The following is a 15,273-nucleotide window of genomic DNA, read 5'->3' as shown; positions in this document are numbered from 1 at the left end:
GGGTTTCCCATGAACTGGTGGGTAGATCAGGACCTGTGCCATCTGGTCTTGTAGCCACGAGCCACACATGCTGCCAAGCACTTGAACTGGGGCCAGGACACACCAAGATGTGCCATGAGGATAAAATACACACTGGATTTCAAAAACATAGTGCTGAAAAAGAATGTTAACCAGCTTGTTAATAATTCCTTAATGTTCAGTACATGTTGAAATGATACTTTGTATACATTGGGTTACATACAACTGTCTGATTGATTCTGTCTGCTTTTACTTTTTATTTTATTTTATTTTTTTATTTTTTTATTTTTTATTTTTTTTGTCTTTTTGTCTTTTTTTTTTTGTTGTTGTTGTTGTTGCTATTTCTTGGGCCGCTCCCGCGGCATATGGAGGTTCCCAGGCTAGGGGTTGAATCGGAGCTGTAGCCACCGGCCTACGCCAGAGCCACAGCAACGCGGGATCCGAGCCGCGTCTGCAACCTACACCACAGCTCACGGCAACGCCGGATCGTTAACCCACTGTGCAAGGGCAGGGACCGAACCCGCAACCTCATGGTTCCTAGTCGGATTCGTTAACCACTGCGCCACGACAGGAACTCCTGCTTTTACTTTTTAAATGTCATTCTTAGAAAGTGAAGTTACATATTGTGACTCACATTCGCTTCCCCTGGGATGTTGTTGCCAGTGTAAGTGGTGGGGTGATCAGATGGACATGGGGTCATTTTATTTTATTTTTTTTGCTTGTTAGGGCTGAACGAGCAGCATATGGGAAGTTCCCAGGCTAGGGGTCGAATAAGAGCTGCGTCTGCTGGCCTATATTACGCCACAGCCACAGCAACACCAGATCCTTCACCCACTGAGAGAGGCCAGAGATCGAATCTGCGTCCTCGTGGATGTTAGTCCGGTTTGTAACCAGCTGAGCCACAATGAGAATTCCGGGTCATTTTCACTTAGAGGAGTTTTGTTGTTTTTTTGTTTGTTTTTGCCTTTGTAAGGCCGTATGCATGGCCTATGGAAGTTCCTCTGGTAGGGACTGAATCAGAGCTGTAGGAGGTTTTGTGTTTTGATCAGACTTGACTTTACAGTTTGTGCCTTAAAACTGGGACTTGCCTGCCTGCAGGTTAGAAATTATTCTCTCAAAGTTATCATGTAGTGAAAATCTGGTTTATCTGTTGTTTTTGCCTTGTCCCTGATCTGGTAGCACTGAAATTGGCAAGGAGGGCAGCTGAGCGAGTGTAGGAGGCCCTGGGGAAGCCTCTCCACTGATCAATTCAGAGGCAGGGGGTGGGGGGTGTTTGTGGGCTCTGAGGGGTTGAGGTGGCGGAGTCTCAGGCGCCTGCCTCGCAGGGCTGGCTGCTGGAAGGTCCTAATGGCTGGTCTCTCGCAGGGATGATTCTCTTAACGACTGTCGCATCATCTTTGTCGACGAGGTTTTCAAGATCGAGCGCCCGGGGGAGGGGAGCCCCTTGGTGGAAACCCCCGTGAGAAGTGAGTTCTGATCCTGCCCTGAGTGTCGGCTGGGGAGGCGGGGTGGGGGGCGGTGGTCCTGCCTGAGCTGACCCCACCCTCCCATGTCCAGGGAAGAGCGGGCCCACCTGTAAGCACTGCAAGGACAACCCGCGGAAGCTGTGCCGCATGTGCGCCTGCCGTCTGTGCGGGGGCAAGCAGGACCCCGACAAGCAGCTGATGTGTGACGAGTGCGACATGGCCTTCCATATGTATTGCCTGTGCCCGCCCCTCAGCAGCGTCCCCAGCGAGGCAGAGTGGTGAGTGGATGGAGGGTGGACAGTCTGTGATGACAGGGCGGGGGTGGTGCTGAGGGAGGCTTTCTGTGGCGCGCGTGGCCTGGACCGAGGGGAAGGGGGCTTGGCAGGCAGGAAGCAGAGTGGGTATCCTGGCCTCTCCCTGGTGCAGGGCCCTGGGCTGCGATGCTCTGGGCACTGGAAGGGAGGCTGGAGAAGCGCTCAGCTCTGGTCTGACGCCCCTCCCAAGCAACGAACAGAGGTGGCTGTTGTTTGCACCACCCCCTCCTCTCAGAGATCAAGAAACCCGAGTCCATGGCAGTGTGATGGTGCTGTCGAACTTCCCCATGTGTTTGCCATGTGCGGGCTGAGGCACTGCCATTCCCTGGGGGGTAGGGGGCGGGTGTCAGGGTCTGCCGTCCACCTTGGACGCTCCTCGCCACACGTGGCTACTGAGCACTTCAGACGGGACCCATGTGATTGGATTTCTTATGTAATGTTATGGACTTCGCTTTCAACCCCCCTGCACCTATCTTGGGTGTGCAAGGTGGCAGGGGACCGAGAGCAGGAAGAAAGTGACGTCCCTGTGGTTGCAGGTACTGCCCCGAGTGCCGGATCGATTCCAGCGAGGTGGTGCAGGCGGGGGAGAAGCTGAAGGAGAGTAAGAAGAAGGCGAAGATGGCGTCAGCCACGTCATCCTCACAGCGGGACTGGGGCAAGGTGAGGCGGCCCTGCGCTCCCAAACCCCATGCCCTCCTGGCCTCCCATGGCTGCTCACACTTCTCTCCCTTCTGTTTTAACTGGACAGGGCATGGCATGCGTGGGCCGCACCAAGGAATGTACCATTGTGCCATCCAACCACTACGGCCCCATCCCGGGCATCCCCGTGGGCACCATGTGGAGGTTCAGAGTCCAGGTACCTGCAGGTGCCCGGGCCCTGGGGCTCAGGCTATGAGGGCAGAGGTTCTTGGACCCAGCGTGATGCCTTTGGTGGGAGAGTTGGGTGCTGGCTCCTAAGGCGGGAGTGAGGAGAGGGGCCACGCTTTCCTGCAGTGGCTGGCCTAGAAGGTGCCTTTCATGCTTGGTGGTTTCTGCAGGTCAGCGAGTCAGGAGTCCATCGACCTCACGTGGCGGGCATTCACGGCCGGAGCAACGATGGGGCATACTCCCTGGTGCTGGCCGGGGGCTATGAGGACGACGTGGTGAGTGTAGGGAGGTGGCTTCATTTTTATTTCATGGTGGGAAACACATAACATAAAACTTAACATTTTTTTGTGCACAGCTCTGTGGCATTAAGTGCGTCCACGTTGTGCAACATAGGATTTTCCCACCTTTTAAAGCTGAAACTGTCTCCATTAAACCCTGACTCCCCAGCCCCTGGCCCCCACCATCCTACTTTCTATCTCTATGGATTTGACATATAAGTGGACTCATCTATTTGTCCTTTGTTTGGCATTTCTCACTGAGCATCATATCCTTAAGGTCCATCCATGTTGCAGCAGATGTCAGAATTTCCTTCCTTTTTAAGGCTGAATAATATTCCACTGTGTGGCTGGACCACATTTTGTTTATCCAGTCGTCCATCAATGGCCACTAGGGTTGTTTCCATATTTTAGCTACTGTGAATAATGTTGCTATGAACATGGGTCTGCAAAATCTCTTCAAGTCCCTATTCTCAGTTCTTTTGGGTATAAACCTGGAAGTGGGATTGCTGGATCATGTGGTGATTCTGTTTTTATTTTTGTTTTTTGTCTTTTTTCTTGCCTTTTCTAGGGCCGCACCTGCAGCATATGGAGGTTCCCAGGATAGGGGTCTAATTGGAGCTGTAGCCACCAGCCTATGCCAGAGCCACAGCACCGTGGGATCTGAGCCACGTCTTCGACCTACGCCGTAGCTCACAGCAATGCTGGATCCTTAACCCACTGAGCGAGGCCAGGGATTGAACCCGCAACCTCATCGTTCCTAGTCGGATTCATTAACCACTGAGCCATGACGGGAACTCCGTAATTCTGTTTTTAAATTAAATTGTTTTTGGCCACAACTGTGGCATGCGGAAGTTCCCAGGCCAGGGGTTGAATCCACACCACAGCCATAACCAGAGCCACAGCAGTGGCAACTTGGGATCCTTAACTCACTGAGCCACCAGGGAACTTTTCTGTTTTTAATTTTTTTTTTTTTTTTTTTGTCTTTTTGCCATTTCTTGGGCCGCTCTCGCAGCATATAGAGGTTCCCGGGCTAGGGGTTGAATCAGAGCTGTAGCCACCAGCCTACGCCAGAGCCACAGCAACGCAGGATCCGAGCCGTGTCTTCAGCCTACACCACAGCTCACGGCAACGCCAGATCGTTAACCCACTGAGCAAGGGCAGGGATCGAACCTGCAACCTCATGGTTCCTAGTCGGATTCGTTAACCACTGCGCCACGATGGGAACTCCCCTCTTTTTAATTTTTTGACAAACCTCTATACGATTTCCCACAGTGGCTACACCATTTTGCCTCCCCTCCAGGCATGCACCGGGTTTCAGTTTTGCCATATCCTCGCCAATGCTTATTATTTTCTGTCTCTTTGACAGCTGACATCCTGATAGGTGGGTGTGGGTTAGTTTTTACTGGGTCTCCTGCTCGGCGTGGAGGGTTCAGCCTGCCCTCATGTCTGTTTCAGGACCACGGGAACTCGTTCACGTACACCGGCAGCGGTGGACGAGACCTTTCGGGGAACAAGCGGACTGCGGAACAGTCTTGTGATCAGAAACTCACCAACACCAACAGGTTTGCAGAATCTCGTGCTCCTATTTCTTCACCAGCCTGTGTCAGCCTCGTCTGCCAGCAGCTCCGCAGGGGTGAGGGTTGGTCTGGGGTTAGTCTGGTGTGGGCATGTCCTATGCAGGAAGTTAGATGCCCATTGAGAGAGTGGTGGCACCTAGAGATCGTGGACAGCCATCTCTTCCCTGCTCTGTCCACTCAGACCTTGGGTCATCCTGATGCATTGAGGCAAACTTTCCCCCCACAAAGGCCAGATAATAGATATACTCCGCTTTGCAGGCCACATGGTCTCTGTCGCAACCCCTCAGCTCTGCCGTTACAGCACAAAAGCAGCCACAGAGCACACGGAAAAGAGTGTGCACGGCTCCGTTCCAATCAGACTTTTTGCAAAACCAAGGCGCAGGCAGAAGTTTGCTGAGCCCCTATTCCAGGAAAGCGTAAACGGCATCATAAAACCCAAAGGAAAAGACAAATTTGATGACCTAAATATTATAAATTACACCACTAAAACCTGTAAGTAGAATGAAAAGGCAGCTGACGATTTGGAGGAAAAGTCTGCCACAAACACACCAGCTGACGATATATATGTCCTTATATATAAAGAGCAATTCCAAATCAATAAAAAAGAGCAAAGGACATGCAAATCATGCTGCAGAAGAATGCGGATCTCCAGTGACCATGAAAATTTGGTCAGCTCCAGTGATCAAAGAAATAGACATTGAAGCAGTGATGGAGGCACTCCTTACCCAGTGAAGTTGGCCCCTAATTCTCCAGTACTGAGGAAGGCCAAGGCATAGCCTAGCGTTCTGCTGATGGTAGAAATACAAGTGAATCCCATCTTCCCAGAAGGCTCTTTGCCCATGTGTAGCAAGAGCCGTGAACCCGTTCTTCATCATGACCCTGTAATCCTGCTTGAAAAGCGTGTTTATGAGACACAGGGAAGTGAACATTTTATGTGTGTTGATGTTTATCATGCTGTTACCTGAACCAGCAAAATATCAATAACTAAATACCTTTTTGCCAAAAGAGGCAAGGGTTATATTTATTTGGTGGAATATTTAAATTTGGGGAGCCATTTAAAATCCCATTTTTGGAGGAGATTTAATGGTGTGAGGAACTGCTCATGAGGTAATATGAAGTGATAAAAGCTGAACTTAAAACTGAGAAATCCGTTCTTGAATGGGTGCATCTGCATAGGAGGACAGCTGCATAGCTGCAGCTGTCTTTCCTGCTCACTTGAGGAAGACGGCATCGTTGTACTAGGCGCTGGGCCCACTAACCTCTGGCTCACTTAGTCAAGGCTTCTGCACCCCTTGTCAGGACAGACCTGCTGGCCCAGCCCACAATTGAGTGCCAGCTCCTTCTGGATGGCATCTTCCCCGCATGTTGTGTCTTGTGGCTCCAGTGACAAAACACCACAAGTTGGGTGGTTTAAAAAAAATAAGACTTTGGAGTTCCCTGGTGGCTGAGCACATTCAGGATCCAGTGTTGTCACTACTGCGGCTCAAGTCGCTGCTCTGGTGCAGGTTCAATTCCTGGCCCAGGAGTTTCTGCATGCCTTGGGAATGGCCAAAACACAAACAAAAAACACTAGGGACTTCTTGCATAATTCTAGAGACCCACTGTCTGAAATCAGGGTGTCGAGGGGCCGTCCTCCCTCTGAAATGCCTAGGGGAAGGTCCTTCTTTGGTGTCCTTTGGCTGGTAGATGGGACACTCCAGCCTCTGCCTTTGTCTTCATGGGGCCCTGTTCCCTGTGAGTCTCAGTTTCCCTTTTCTCAGAAGGACGCTAGTTCTTGGGTTCAGGGCCACCCTGATCCACTCTGACCACCTCTGAACTTGACTCCATCTGCAAGCACCCTCTTCCCAAAGGTCATGGGGTCTTGGCAGGTTGGGACTCAACTCCCTCTCTCTGGGGAGACAATCCGGCCTACAGCATGCGGGCCCGGCTCTCTCCACAGGGCGCTGGCTCTGAACTGCTTTGCCCCCATCAATGACCGCAAAGGGGCCGAGGCCAAGGACTGGCGGTCAGGAAAGCCAGTCCGAGTGGTGCGGAACGTCAAGGGCCGCAAGCACAGCAAGTACGCCCCTGTCGAGGGCAACCGATATGATGGCATCTACAAGGTGACTGGGGACCTCCCCCCACCCCCCGTGTCCCCCACTCCCTGCACCTGTCCCTCCGCCAGGTCACTGACCACCATGCTTCCTCTGGCAGGTGGTGAGGTACTGGCCCGAGAAGGGCAAGTCTGGCTTCCTGGTGTGGCGCTTCCTCCTGCGTAGGGACGATGTCGAGCCGGGGCCTTGGACCAAGGAGGGGAAGGACCGGATCAAGAAGTTGGGGCTGACCATGCAGGTGAGTCATGCACTCCCAGCCCCTCTGGCAGATTGCAGCCCGGCCGGCCCCAGGGCCTGGGCACTGGGTGTCCAGCCAGCTGGGTCCCGCTCTCCAGGTTCCTCTCATCCGGAAAGATTTCCAGGCTCTGGGCTGGTGGCACCTTGCTGGCTGTACCATCCGCTTCCTTTAGCCAGTGGAGAGCGGGGCCGGGGGTGGGAGGCAGGAACCTCGAGCGTGCATCTCTGTTTTCATGGTTTTAGAGCTGAGAGCCAGACTTGCTTAGCTGAGCCATGTTAGAGGAGCTCATCCAAAATCAGTTTGGAGTCTGGTCTCTTCTCTGCTAGCTCCTCCCTCCTCTCACCTCTCTCCCCTCCCCCCTCCCGTCCTCTCCTCTCCACTGGTCACCCCTCCCACTTCCCAAAAGCAGAAACAAGTCAACAGAATTGGTCTAAATATAGGCTATGGAGAGGCCTAAATGTAAAGATGAGGTGGAGTGATTCCCAGGAGCAGTCACTCCCCTCTTTGTAGCCAGGAATCTTCCATCTCCAAGGGTTCACCCAGTGCATGTGGAATACAGCTTTTTTGCACTGTAATTATGATGTTTTCTATGCCTTATGGGGAGCTGCTTTACAGCTGATACGTTGTGGTGGGACTATTTAAGGAATCTTAATTGCTATTGAGAGTCTGATAGCACCTACCCCCCGTGGGGGGCCACTGAGAGATGTGTTTTGAACACACTGTTTGAACCCCTGGGAGTTTTAGCAGCCGAGGAACTGGGGAGAGAAAGAGCCATGGGTCTGGAACGTTGATGTTTGGTGGGAGAAGGATTTTTATTTGGGACTTAAGTCTCGGTTGCAAGTTAGTATTATTTGAAAAGCTTGGAGTTCCCATCGTGGCGCAGTGGTTAACGAATCCGACTAGGAACCATGAGGTTTCGGGTTCGATACCTGCCCTTGCTCAGTGGTTGAAGATCCGGCGTTGCCGTGAGCTGTGGTGTAGGTTGCAGACGCGGCTCGGATCCCTCGTTGCTGTGGCTCTGGCGTAGACCGGTGGCTACAGCTCCGATTCGACCCCTAGCCTGGGAACCTCCATATGCCGCAGGAGCGGCCCAAGAAATGGCAAAAAGACCAAAAAAAAAAAAAAGAAAAAAAGAAAAGCTTGCGCCTTTCCGGAGTTCCTGTAGTGGCTCAGTGGGTTAAGAATGTGACTAGTTAGGAGTTCCCGTTGTGGTGCAGTGGTTAACGAATCCGACTAGGAACCACGAAGTTGTGGGTTTGATCCCTGGCCTCGCTCAGTGGGTTAAGGATCTGACATTGCCGCGAGCTGTGGTGTAGGTCGCAGACGTGGCTCGGATCCCGAGTTGCTGTGGCTCTGGCATAGGCCGGTGGCTACAGCTCCGATTAGATCCCTAGCCTGGGAATCTCCATATGCTGTGGGAGCGGCCCTAGAGATGGCAAAAAGACAAAAAAAAAAAAAAAAAAAAAGGAATGTGACTAGTGTCCCTGAGGATGTGGGTTCGATCCCTCACCTCGCTCAGTGGGTTAAGGATTTGGTGTTGTGGTGAGCTGCGGTGTAGGTCACAGATGCAGTTTGGATCTGGCCTTGCTGTGGTGTAGACCGGCAGCTGCAGCTCTAATTCGACCCCTAGCTGGGGAACTTCTATATGCTGTGGGTGTGCCCTAAAAAAGAAAAGAAAAGAAAAGCTTGAGGGTTTCTGTACAAAACATTGGAGGATCAGACATGATTATAGGTGCCTTAAAAGGGGGGTTCAGAAGTTCCTTGGGTTAAGGATCTGGCATTGTCACTGTTGTGGCATGAGTTCGATCCTTGGCTAGAAAAGTTGGCCTGCTTCTCATCAGAACAGGTAAGAAGACCGTTTTGTTCTCTGGATCTGATGCTAAGCATCTCACCTGTGTTATCTCGCTTACTGCTTCCCCACCCAGGCCTTTACTCCAGGTGAGTAAACTCACAGAGGCTCCTTGGCGTCTCTGCGAGAGGCCTTCTGAGCTGAGGCTGCGTGAGGAAGGAGCCTGTCTGGGGCCAGGCTGGGGACCGGGGAGGGTGACCCTCCTGTCTTCTCCTCCCGGCAGTACCCGGAAGGCTACCTGGAGGCCCTGGCCAAGAAGGAGAAGGAGAAGGAGAACAAGAATAGCAAGAGGGCAGCTGTGGAGGAGGAGGAGGAGGAAGGCCGGGAGGACTTCGAGACCCCCCGGAAGGGCAAGCGGAAGAGCCAGGCGGCTGGTGGGTGTCTCCGCACACTCAGGGTCCTCGAACGTGGGGCTGTGCTCCCTGGGGTGTCCCCACCCTCACCCTGTCCTTTTCCTTCCCTCCTCCCTGCTCTGTCTCAGGAGGCGGCAAGGTCAGCGATGGGCCCTCACGAGGGGCGCCCAAGAAGACCAAGGTGGAGCCCTACAGCCTCACTGCGCAGCAGAGCAGCCTCATCAAGGAGGACAAGAGCAACACAAAGCTGTGGACGGAGATTCTGAAGTCGCTCAAGGACGGGCCGGTGAGCTCCCCGCCTGGTCTGGGCCGCTTTCTTTGTACTGTGATAAAATTGAGGGAGTTCCCGTCGTGGCGCAGTGGTTAATGAATCCGACTAGGAACCATGAGGTTGCGGGTTCGGTCCCTGCCCTTGCTCAGTGGGTTAACGATCCGGCGTTGCTGGGGGCTGTGGTGTAGGTTGCAGACGCGGCTCGGATCCCGCGTTGCTGTGGCTCTGGTGTAGGCTGACGGCTACAGCTCCAATTGGACCCCTAGCCTGGGAACCTCCCATATGCCGCGGGAGCGGCCCAAGAAATGGCAAAAAGACAAAAAAAGAAAAAAAAAAAATTGAGATGCCTCAAACTGACCCTTTTAACCGGGTCAAGTGCACAGCTCCGTGGCACTGGGCTCATTCACCGTGTTGTGCAACCATCCCCACCATCATCTCCAGAACGTTCTCATCTTCCCAGACTGAAACTGTCCCCATGAAACACTGACTCCCCACCCCTCCCCCAGCCCCTGGCCCCACCATCAACTTCCTGTCTCTGTGGATCTCACTCCCCTAGGTCCTCCTCTGGGTGGAATCAGGCAGTATTTGTCCTTCTTTGTCTGGTTTGTCTCAACATCATGTCTTCAAGGTTCATCCATGTTGTAGCAGGTGTGTCAGAATCTCCTTCTCTTTTCTTCCCCGCCTGGCCCCCCAGCAGCCGGGCTCCTGGCATGCGGAATTTATTCTTCGGCCAGGGATCAAATCCAAGCCATGGTAGTGACAATGCTGAGTCCCCAACGACCAGGGAACACCCAGAACCTCCTCCATTTCTAAGGCTGCATAGTATTCCACTTCATGGATGGAACTAGTTTATCCATCCTCTGCCATTGGACACTTGGGTTGTTTCCTTCTTTTGGCTGTTGTGACCGGTGCTGCTGTGCACGTGGGTGTGCAGGTGTCTCTGTGACCCTACTCTCAATTCTCTTGGGTATAAACCCAGAAATGGGATTCCAGGATCATCCGGTCATTCTCTGTTCAAATTTCTGAGGAACCGCCAGCCTGGGGCTGTCTCTCTTTTTTTTTTTTGATCCTCCTGCCTCAGTGGGGTGAGTGACATTGATGGGTCACTGCAAGTGAGTGGCTTGGCATCTTCTGGCTGTGCCCCCTGCCTAGTGGGGGATTGGCTCTCCTTGGCTCAGTCAGAGTCAAACCCAAAGACCCTGAGCCCTGGGTGAGCTGCCGTTCCTGCTGACACCCTCTTCCTGGACTCTTCTCCTGCTCCTTCCGCTGCATGGCCTTTGCCCTTGTGGGTTTCTCTGCCCCGAGTCCCTTTCCCCACAGCCCTCCTGGCTCAGACTTCCTCCTGCACAAAATCACTGTGGCTGCCCTAACAAGTGAGCCTTTAGGGGCGAAAATCCAGGGGTGGGCAGGGCTGGCTCCTCCAGAGACTGCAGGGGAGAGTCGGTTCCTGTCTTTTCCAGCTTCTGGAGGCACTGCATCTCTGGCTGGCGGCCCCTTCCTCCATCCTCACAGCCAGCAGTGCAGCATCTTCCGTCTCTCTCTGCCTCTGACCCTCCCGCCTCCCTCTTATGAGGGCTTTGTGATGACACTAGTTCCCTGGGGAATCGAGGGTCATCCCCATCACACGGTCTGGGATTCAGACGTGGATGTATCGAGGGCCGTCCCCACGTCCATCCATTCTTGGATGATGGGTCACCTTCTCCATGGAGGGCACTGACCTCCCTCCCCAGCTCCCTGCTGTCCTTTCCCCAGCACTGCTGTGATGTTCATGTCTTTCCCCTGTTTTATCTTTGGTCTCCACTGAGCCCCAGGCCCCAAGAGGGCAGCCCTTCCTGATGTCTGAGCAGTGGGCGGCAGGTGGGCAGCACCATATGTCACAGGGCTGAGCCCTGAACCCGAGAGCAGCACTGACAGAGCGTCGTCTTGACTGTGACCCCGGGTGTGCTCTGTCAGCACCAGAGCCCTCTGTCTTCTCACTGCTTCTCCTGCCTCCCAGTGTTGGGGTGGGAGGATGAGATCTGGGGCCAGGGCGAGTGCTAAACCGGGAATCTGAGGATCTGTCACTCCTGGTCTGGGGAACAGAGCCTTTGCTGGGCTCAAGCACCCTTCCCTCTGCCTTCAGAAATTCCTGAGCAAGGTGGAGGAGACGTTCCAGTGTATTTGCTGCCAGGAGTTGGTGTTTCGCCCGATCACGACTGTGTGCCAGCATAACGTGTGCAAGGTGAGCATGCGGTTGTGGCAGTGAGGCAGGAAGTCCTGGAAAGGTGATCTGACCTGGGCTTGTTGCTTTGCTTCTGCACCTCCAGCCTCTGGTCTTTGGAGGGGCCTCAGGCTCTGTTATCCCAGCGGCCTTGGTTACAGTAGCCTCCTAGCCTTTATCACAGTCTCCCATCACCCCACTCCCTGCTTCCCACCCTCCTGGTGTTCTGCAATCTGATGCAAACTCCTCACCCGGCCACTGCCTGCCTGGCCACCACCCCAGACCTCCAGCACCACTGGCCCTCTCCTGTGCCTTTAACAGGCTGGCGCCTGCCTTCCTCAGGAATCACGCGCTGGTCCTCCACTGTCTCGTATGCCTGGGGGGCCAGGGTTGGGGAGGATGGGTTGTTGTCTTGGCCTGGGATCTGGTTGTGGTAAATGATTAAGTGGGTGTGGGCCAGGCTGGAGAGGCACGAGGTGCTTATCCCCTAGGGGAGTGGGGAGGAGGGCTTCCTGGAGGAGGTGGCATTAACCTGCCACCTGAGGGGGCCTTGGCAGCATCCCGGGGAGGCAGAGTGGCATGTGCAGAAACCGGGACAGGCAGGCACGTGGGAGTAGTCAGGGCCCTTGGGGGGCAGGGTGGGGGCTTTGGTCAGTGGTCAGACTTGGGAAGGAAGTAGTATCTGATCTGATGCTTTCGAAAGAGAGATCTTGAGCCAGCCCAGCATCTCTCTTCCAGCAGAGCTGATGTTTGGGGGTGGATCATTCTCTCTTGTGTGGGCATCCTAGGCCCCACGTACTCGGTCCCAGGGGTCTCCCTAGTTGGGACACGCTGGTCTGCATGCGTGGTTTTTTGGAGCACCTTCTGGCCAGGGTTGGTCGGTCAGAAGGAACTTAGGGGCAGTGCAGGCAGGCAGGCAGTTTAGAAGGGACTGTTCCTGCCTCCCAGTCACCCTGGGTGTCTATACTGCTCTCTGGCCTCAGGGCCGTCTCGGTCCAGGGCATCAGGGCAGTCAGAGCGGGCGAGGGACTCTGAGGACACAGAGCACAGGGACAGCATCTTCTGCCATGTAACCTGACCGAGGCCCTTCATCAGTGTGGCTGGGAGAGACACCCCCTGCACGCCCGGGGCTGTGTGGGGCCCGAGGGGGCTCGGGCTTGGCAGGGTGAGCATGTGCCTTTGGGGTCAGGGGCCAGGGTTTGATTTCCAGCTCTGGCTAGAAAGGCCCTCTCTGGCCATGTGACCTTGGAAAACCCTGTGGCCACTCTGAGCCCTGTTACCTCAGTGGAAAGGGGGCACTGCAGCATCTTTCTGGCTCCAAGGGGTGTTGATGGGGTCTAGCCTGCCAGCTCCGTGGATCTGGGCCCAGCGGCAGGGTGTCACTGCACCTGCAGCTGACGAGCTGGCACTGGGAAGGAGGTGGCCCTGGCCCGTGTGTTTGTGTGTGTGTGTGTGTGTGTGTGTTCTCTGTCCTCACATTATCATTCTGTCTCCAGCAAGCTCAGCATCTGAGGGGTTGTGGGGGAGGGTCCTCCAAGGAGGGGACTTGAGCCGAGGCCCAAGTGACAAGAGAGCAGGGGGACAGACGTGTCAGGTGGTGTGGCCTGCAAGGGCAGAGGCCCGGCAGCCAGAGGCCTGGTAGCCAGGATGACCTTGGAGCCTGGAGGAGCCAGGCTGGGGCTGGGCGGCCAGTGGCGGAGAGTAAGACCGAGGCTCAGGAGGGGCCTCTGGACTCCTGACTCCGCCCCGAGGGACCGTGGGTTGTCAGGAGCACCTCTCACCTGCCTGCTTTCCTGCAGGACTGCCTGGACAGGTCCTTCAAGGCCCAGGTGTTCAGCTGCCCCGCCTGCCGCTACAACCTGGGCCGGCACTCCACCATGCAGGTGAACCAGCCGCTGCAGGCCGTCCTCAGCCAGCTCTTCCCCGGCTACGGCAACGGACGGTGATGCTCAAGCACTTCTCGCCGGTGTTTTTTAAAAAACGTATCTGCAGGGCCTCTGGCCCCCATCTTGTTTTTAGTGAGCTTAACTTAAACATGTAGTTTGTCCTCCACTCCCTTAAAAGCCTCGTCTTCCCAGTTTTGTTTTTTTAATCCATAAGTTTTCAGCAATTTGTATTATGGCTCAGAGGAAGGAAAAAAGGTTGGACTTCTCAGTTTTTGTTGTTGTTGTTTGTTGTTTTTTTTTTGTTTGGTTTTTTTTTGTTGTTGTTGTTTTTAAATACAAAGCCTGCAATTTATCAGCCAAACAAATTTTTTTTTTCTTCTGAGGATGGGATCAGAAACGACTTGGCGGGAAGGCGGCTTAAGTTCCCAGCATCAAGTTCTCAGCCGTTCTCGCTGCCAGCTCGCAAGAAGGCGCCGGGCTGCCCAGAACAATCTTTTCAAGGTTGGTGGGTTTGGCCCCCAGAAGTGAAATTTTGTGGCGCCTGACGGTGGTCCTGGGTGTGGTGCAGCCCCATGTCACCGCCAGGAAACTGTGCAAAGGAAAATCGGAACTGTCCAGTGGGGTCCAGGTTAAACCCTGGCCTCCAAGCCACCCCCGACCGGTCCCCTGCACACAGAGGTCCCCGGCCGCCGGAGCAGAGAGTTGGGCCACACCGAAGCTACCTCTGCCAGACTCTCCCCTCTGCGGGAGCCAAGTCCGGCCAAGTGCTGACCCACCTGGACGCCATGGAAGCCAATGCCCGGGGCCACGTTCAAGTGCCTTTGGTTCCTCCTCCCTTTTTCAGCGTGGGGCCCTTCCTTAGCACTGAATCGTTGACACTGCCAACCAGATTCTTTAAAACCATGGTCCGCCAGCGCTTCCCTGGGAACCCTGGATGAGTGAGTGGGGACAATTTTTATCTGACCTTGAAATTGAATTTTCAACTCGCCAATTGAGAACGACAAGAGGGAAACTTTTTTTTTTTTTAATAAACATTTTTTTTTCAATGAAATTTTTTTGTAGTTACTGTATATGTACCAAGAAAGCTAATAACTTAGGGTTTGGTTGGGTTTGGGGGGGTGGGCAGGGGGGGAGTTTTGTATTTTTTGGAATGATTTGTTAATGTTTCTAACTTTACCAAAGTTTGCAGCTTATACCTCAACGGAACAGGGATATTTTAAATCACAACTGCAGACAAACTGGAGCAATATTATTTTTTAAAGTTTCTCTTTTTTCCTCATTATTAGGTTGTTAATGTATTAGAAACAACGAAATCCTGTGTAGGCTTTTTCTAAGAAGTTCCATATTCTCTGTCCAGGTTTTAGAGTCTCAGAATAAATACCTTTTACAGATGTACCTGGTTGTGTCTTCTGTCTGCCAATCACCCTGTAGCCCACCAGGCATTTCTATGCCTATTATTTCATCTGCTCTTCACAAAAACCCCAGGAGACAGACTGGTTAGGTAACATCATTCCCACTTTGCAGATGAGAAAACTGAGGCCCAGACAAAAGTGTCCAGCAGTGGTTCTACCTGCCGCTCAGGAGGAGTTGCACTTTGACCTTTCCCGGGTCGGGGAACTACAGGCCAAAATGGGCCTTTCACCTTGGAACCAGAGGTCACTCACTGTTACCAGATGGGTGGCACTGTTCCCATTTACATCTGAAGAAACTGAGGCTGTGGTGGTCCCCCACTGGGAGACTGGCTCTGCCTGGAGAGGGTGTCAGCAGCCTGAATCAACTAATTTGCTGCTTGACCCTGGGTGACTCTGCAGGTCTGGGGAGATTAGGGCACGAGGGGTGTGGAGACGGGTGACCTGAAATGCT

General features: G+C 53.7%; 1 protein-coding gene across 3 annotated transcripts in view; it reads left to right on the top strand.

Annotated features, from left to right (window-relative positions):
• Window positions 1–14,805, top strand: part of UHRF1 (ubiquitin like with PHD and ring finger domains 1) — a 39,667-nt gene extending 24,862 nt beyond the window's left edge. For all 3 annotated transcript variants that reach the window (XM_021084038.1, XM_005661320.3, XM_005661321.3), the window contains exons 6-17: window positions 1,384–1,484; window positions 1,576–1,762; window positions 2,335–2,458; window positions 2,547–2,654; window positions 2,836–2,940; window positions 4,399–4,505; window positions 6,460–6,622; window positions 6,714–6,851; window positions 8,924–9,074; window positions 9,182–9,339; window positions 11,447–11,545; window positions 13,324–14,805. In XM_021084038.1, the coding sequence (XP_020939697.1) occupies window positions 1,384–1,484; window positions 1,576–1,762; window positions 2,335–2,458; window positions 2,547–2,654; window positions 2,836–2,940; window positions 4,399–4,505; window positions 6,460–6,622; window positions 6,714–6,851; window positions 8,924–9,074; window positions 9,182–9,339; window positions 11,447–11,545; window positions 13,324–13,470 (1,588 nt within the window). In that variant the 3' untranslated portion in view covers window positions 13,471–14,805. The remainder of the gene's footprint in view (window positions 1–1,383; window positions 1,485–1,575; window positions 1,763–2,334; window positions 2,459–2,546; window positions 2,655–2,835; window positions 2,941–4,398; window positions 4,506–6,459; window positions 6,623–6,713; window positions 6,852–8,923; window positions 9,075–9,181; window positions 9,340–11,446; window positions 11,546–13,323) is intronic.

Source organism: Sus scrofa, chromosome 2 (assembly GCF_000003025.6).
Source record: "Sus scrofa isolate TJ Tabasco breed Duroc chromosome 2, Sscrofa11.1, whole genome shotgun sequence".
NCBI classification, from domain to species: Eukaryota; Metazoa; Chordata; class Mammalia; order Artiodactyla; family Suidae; genus Sus; species Sus scrofa.
This window is presented reverse-complemented; position numbering and strand designations above follow the sequence as displayed.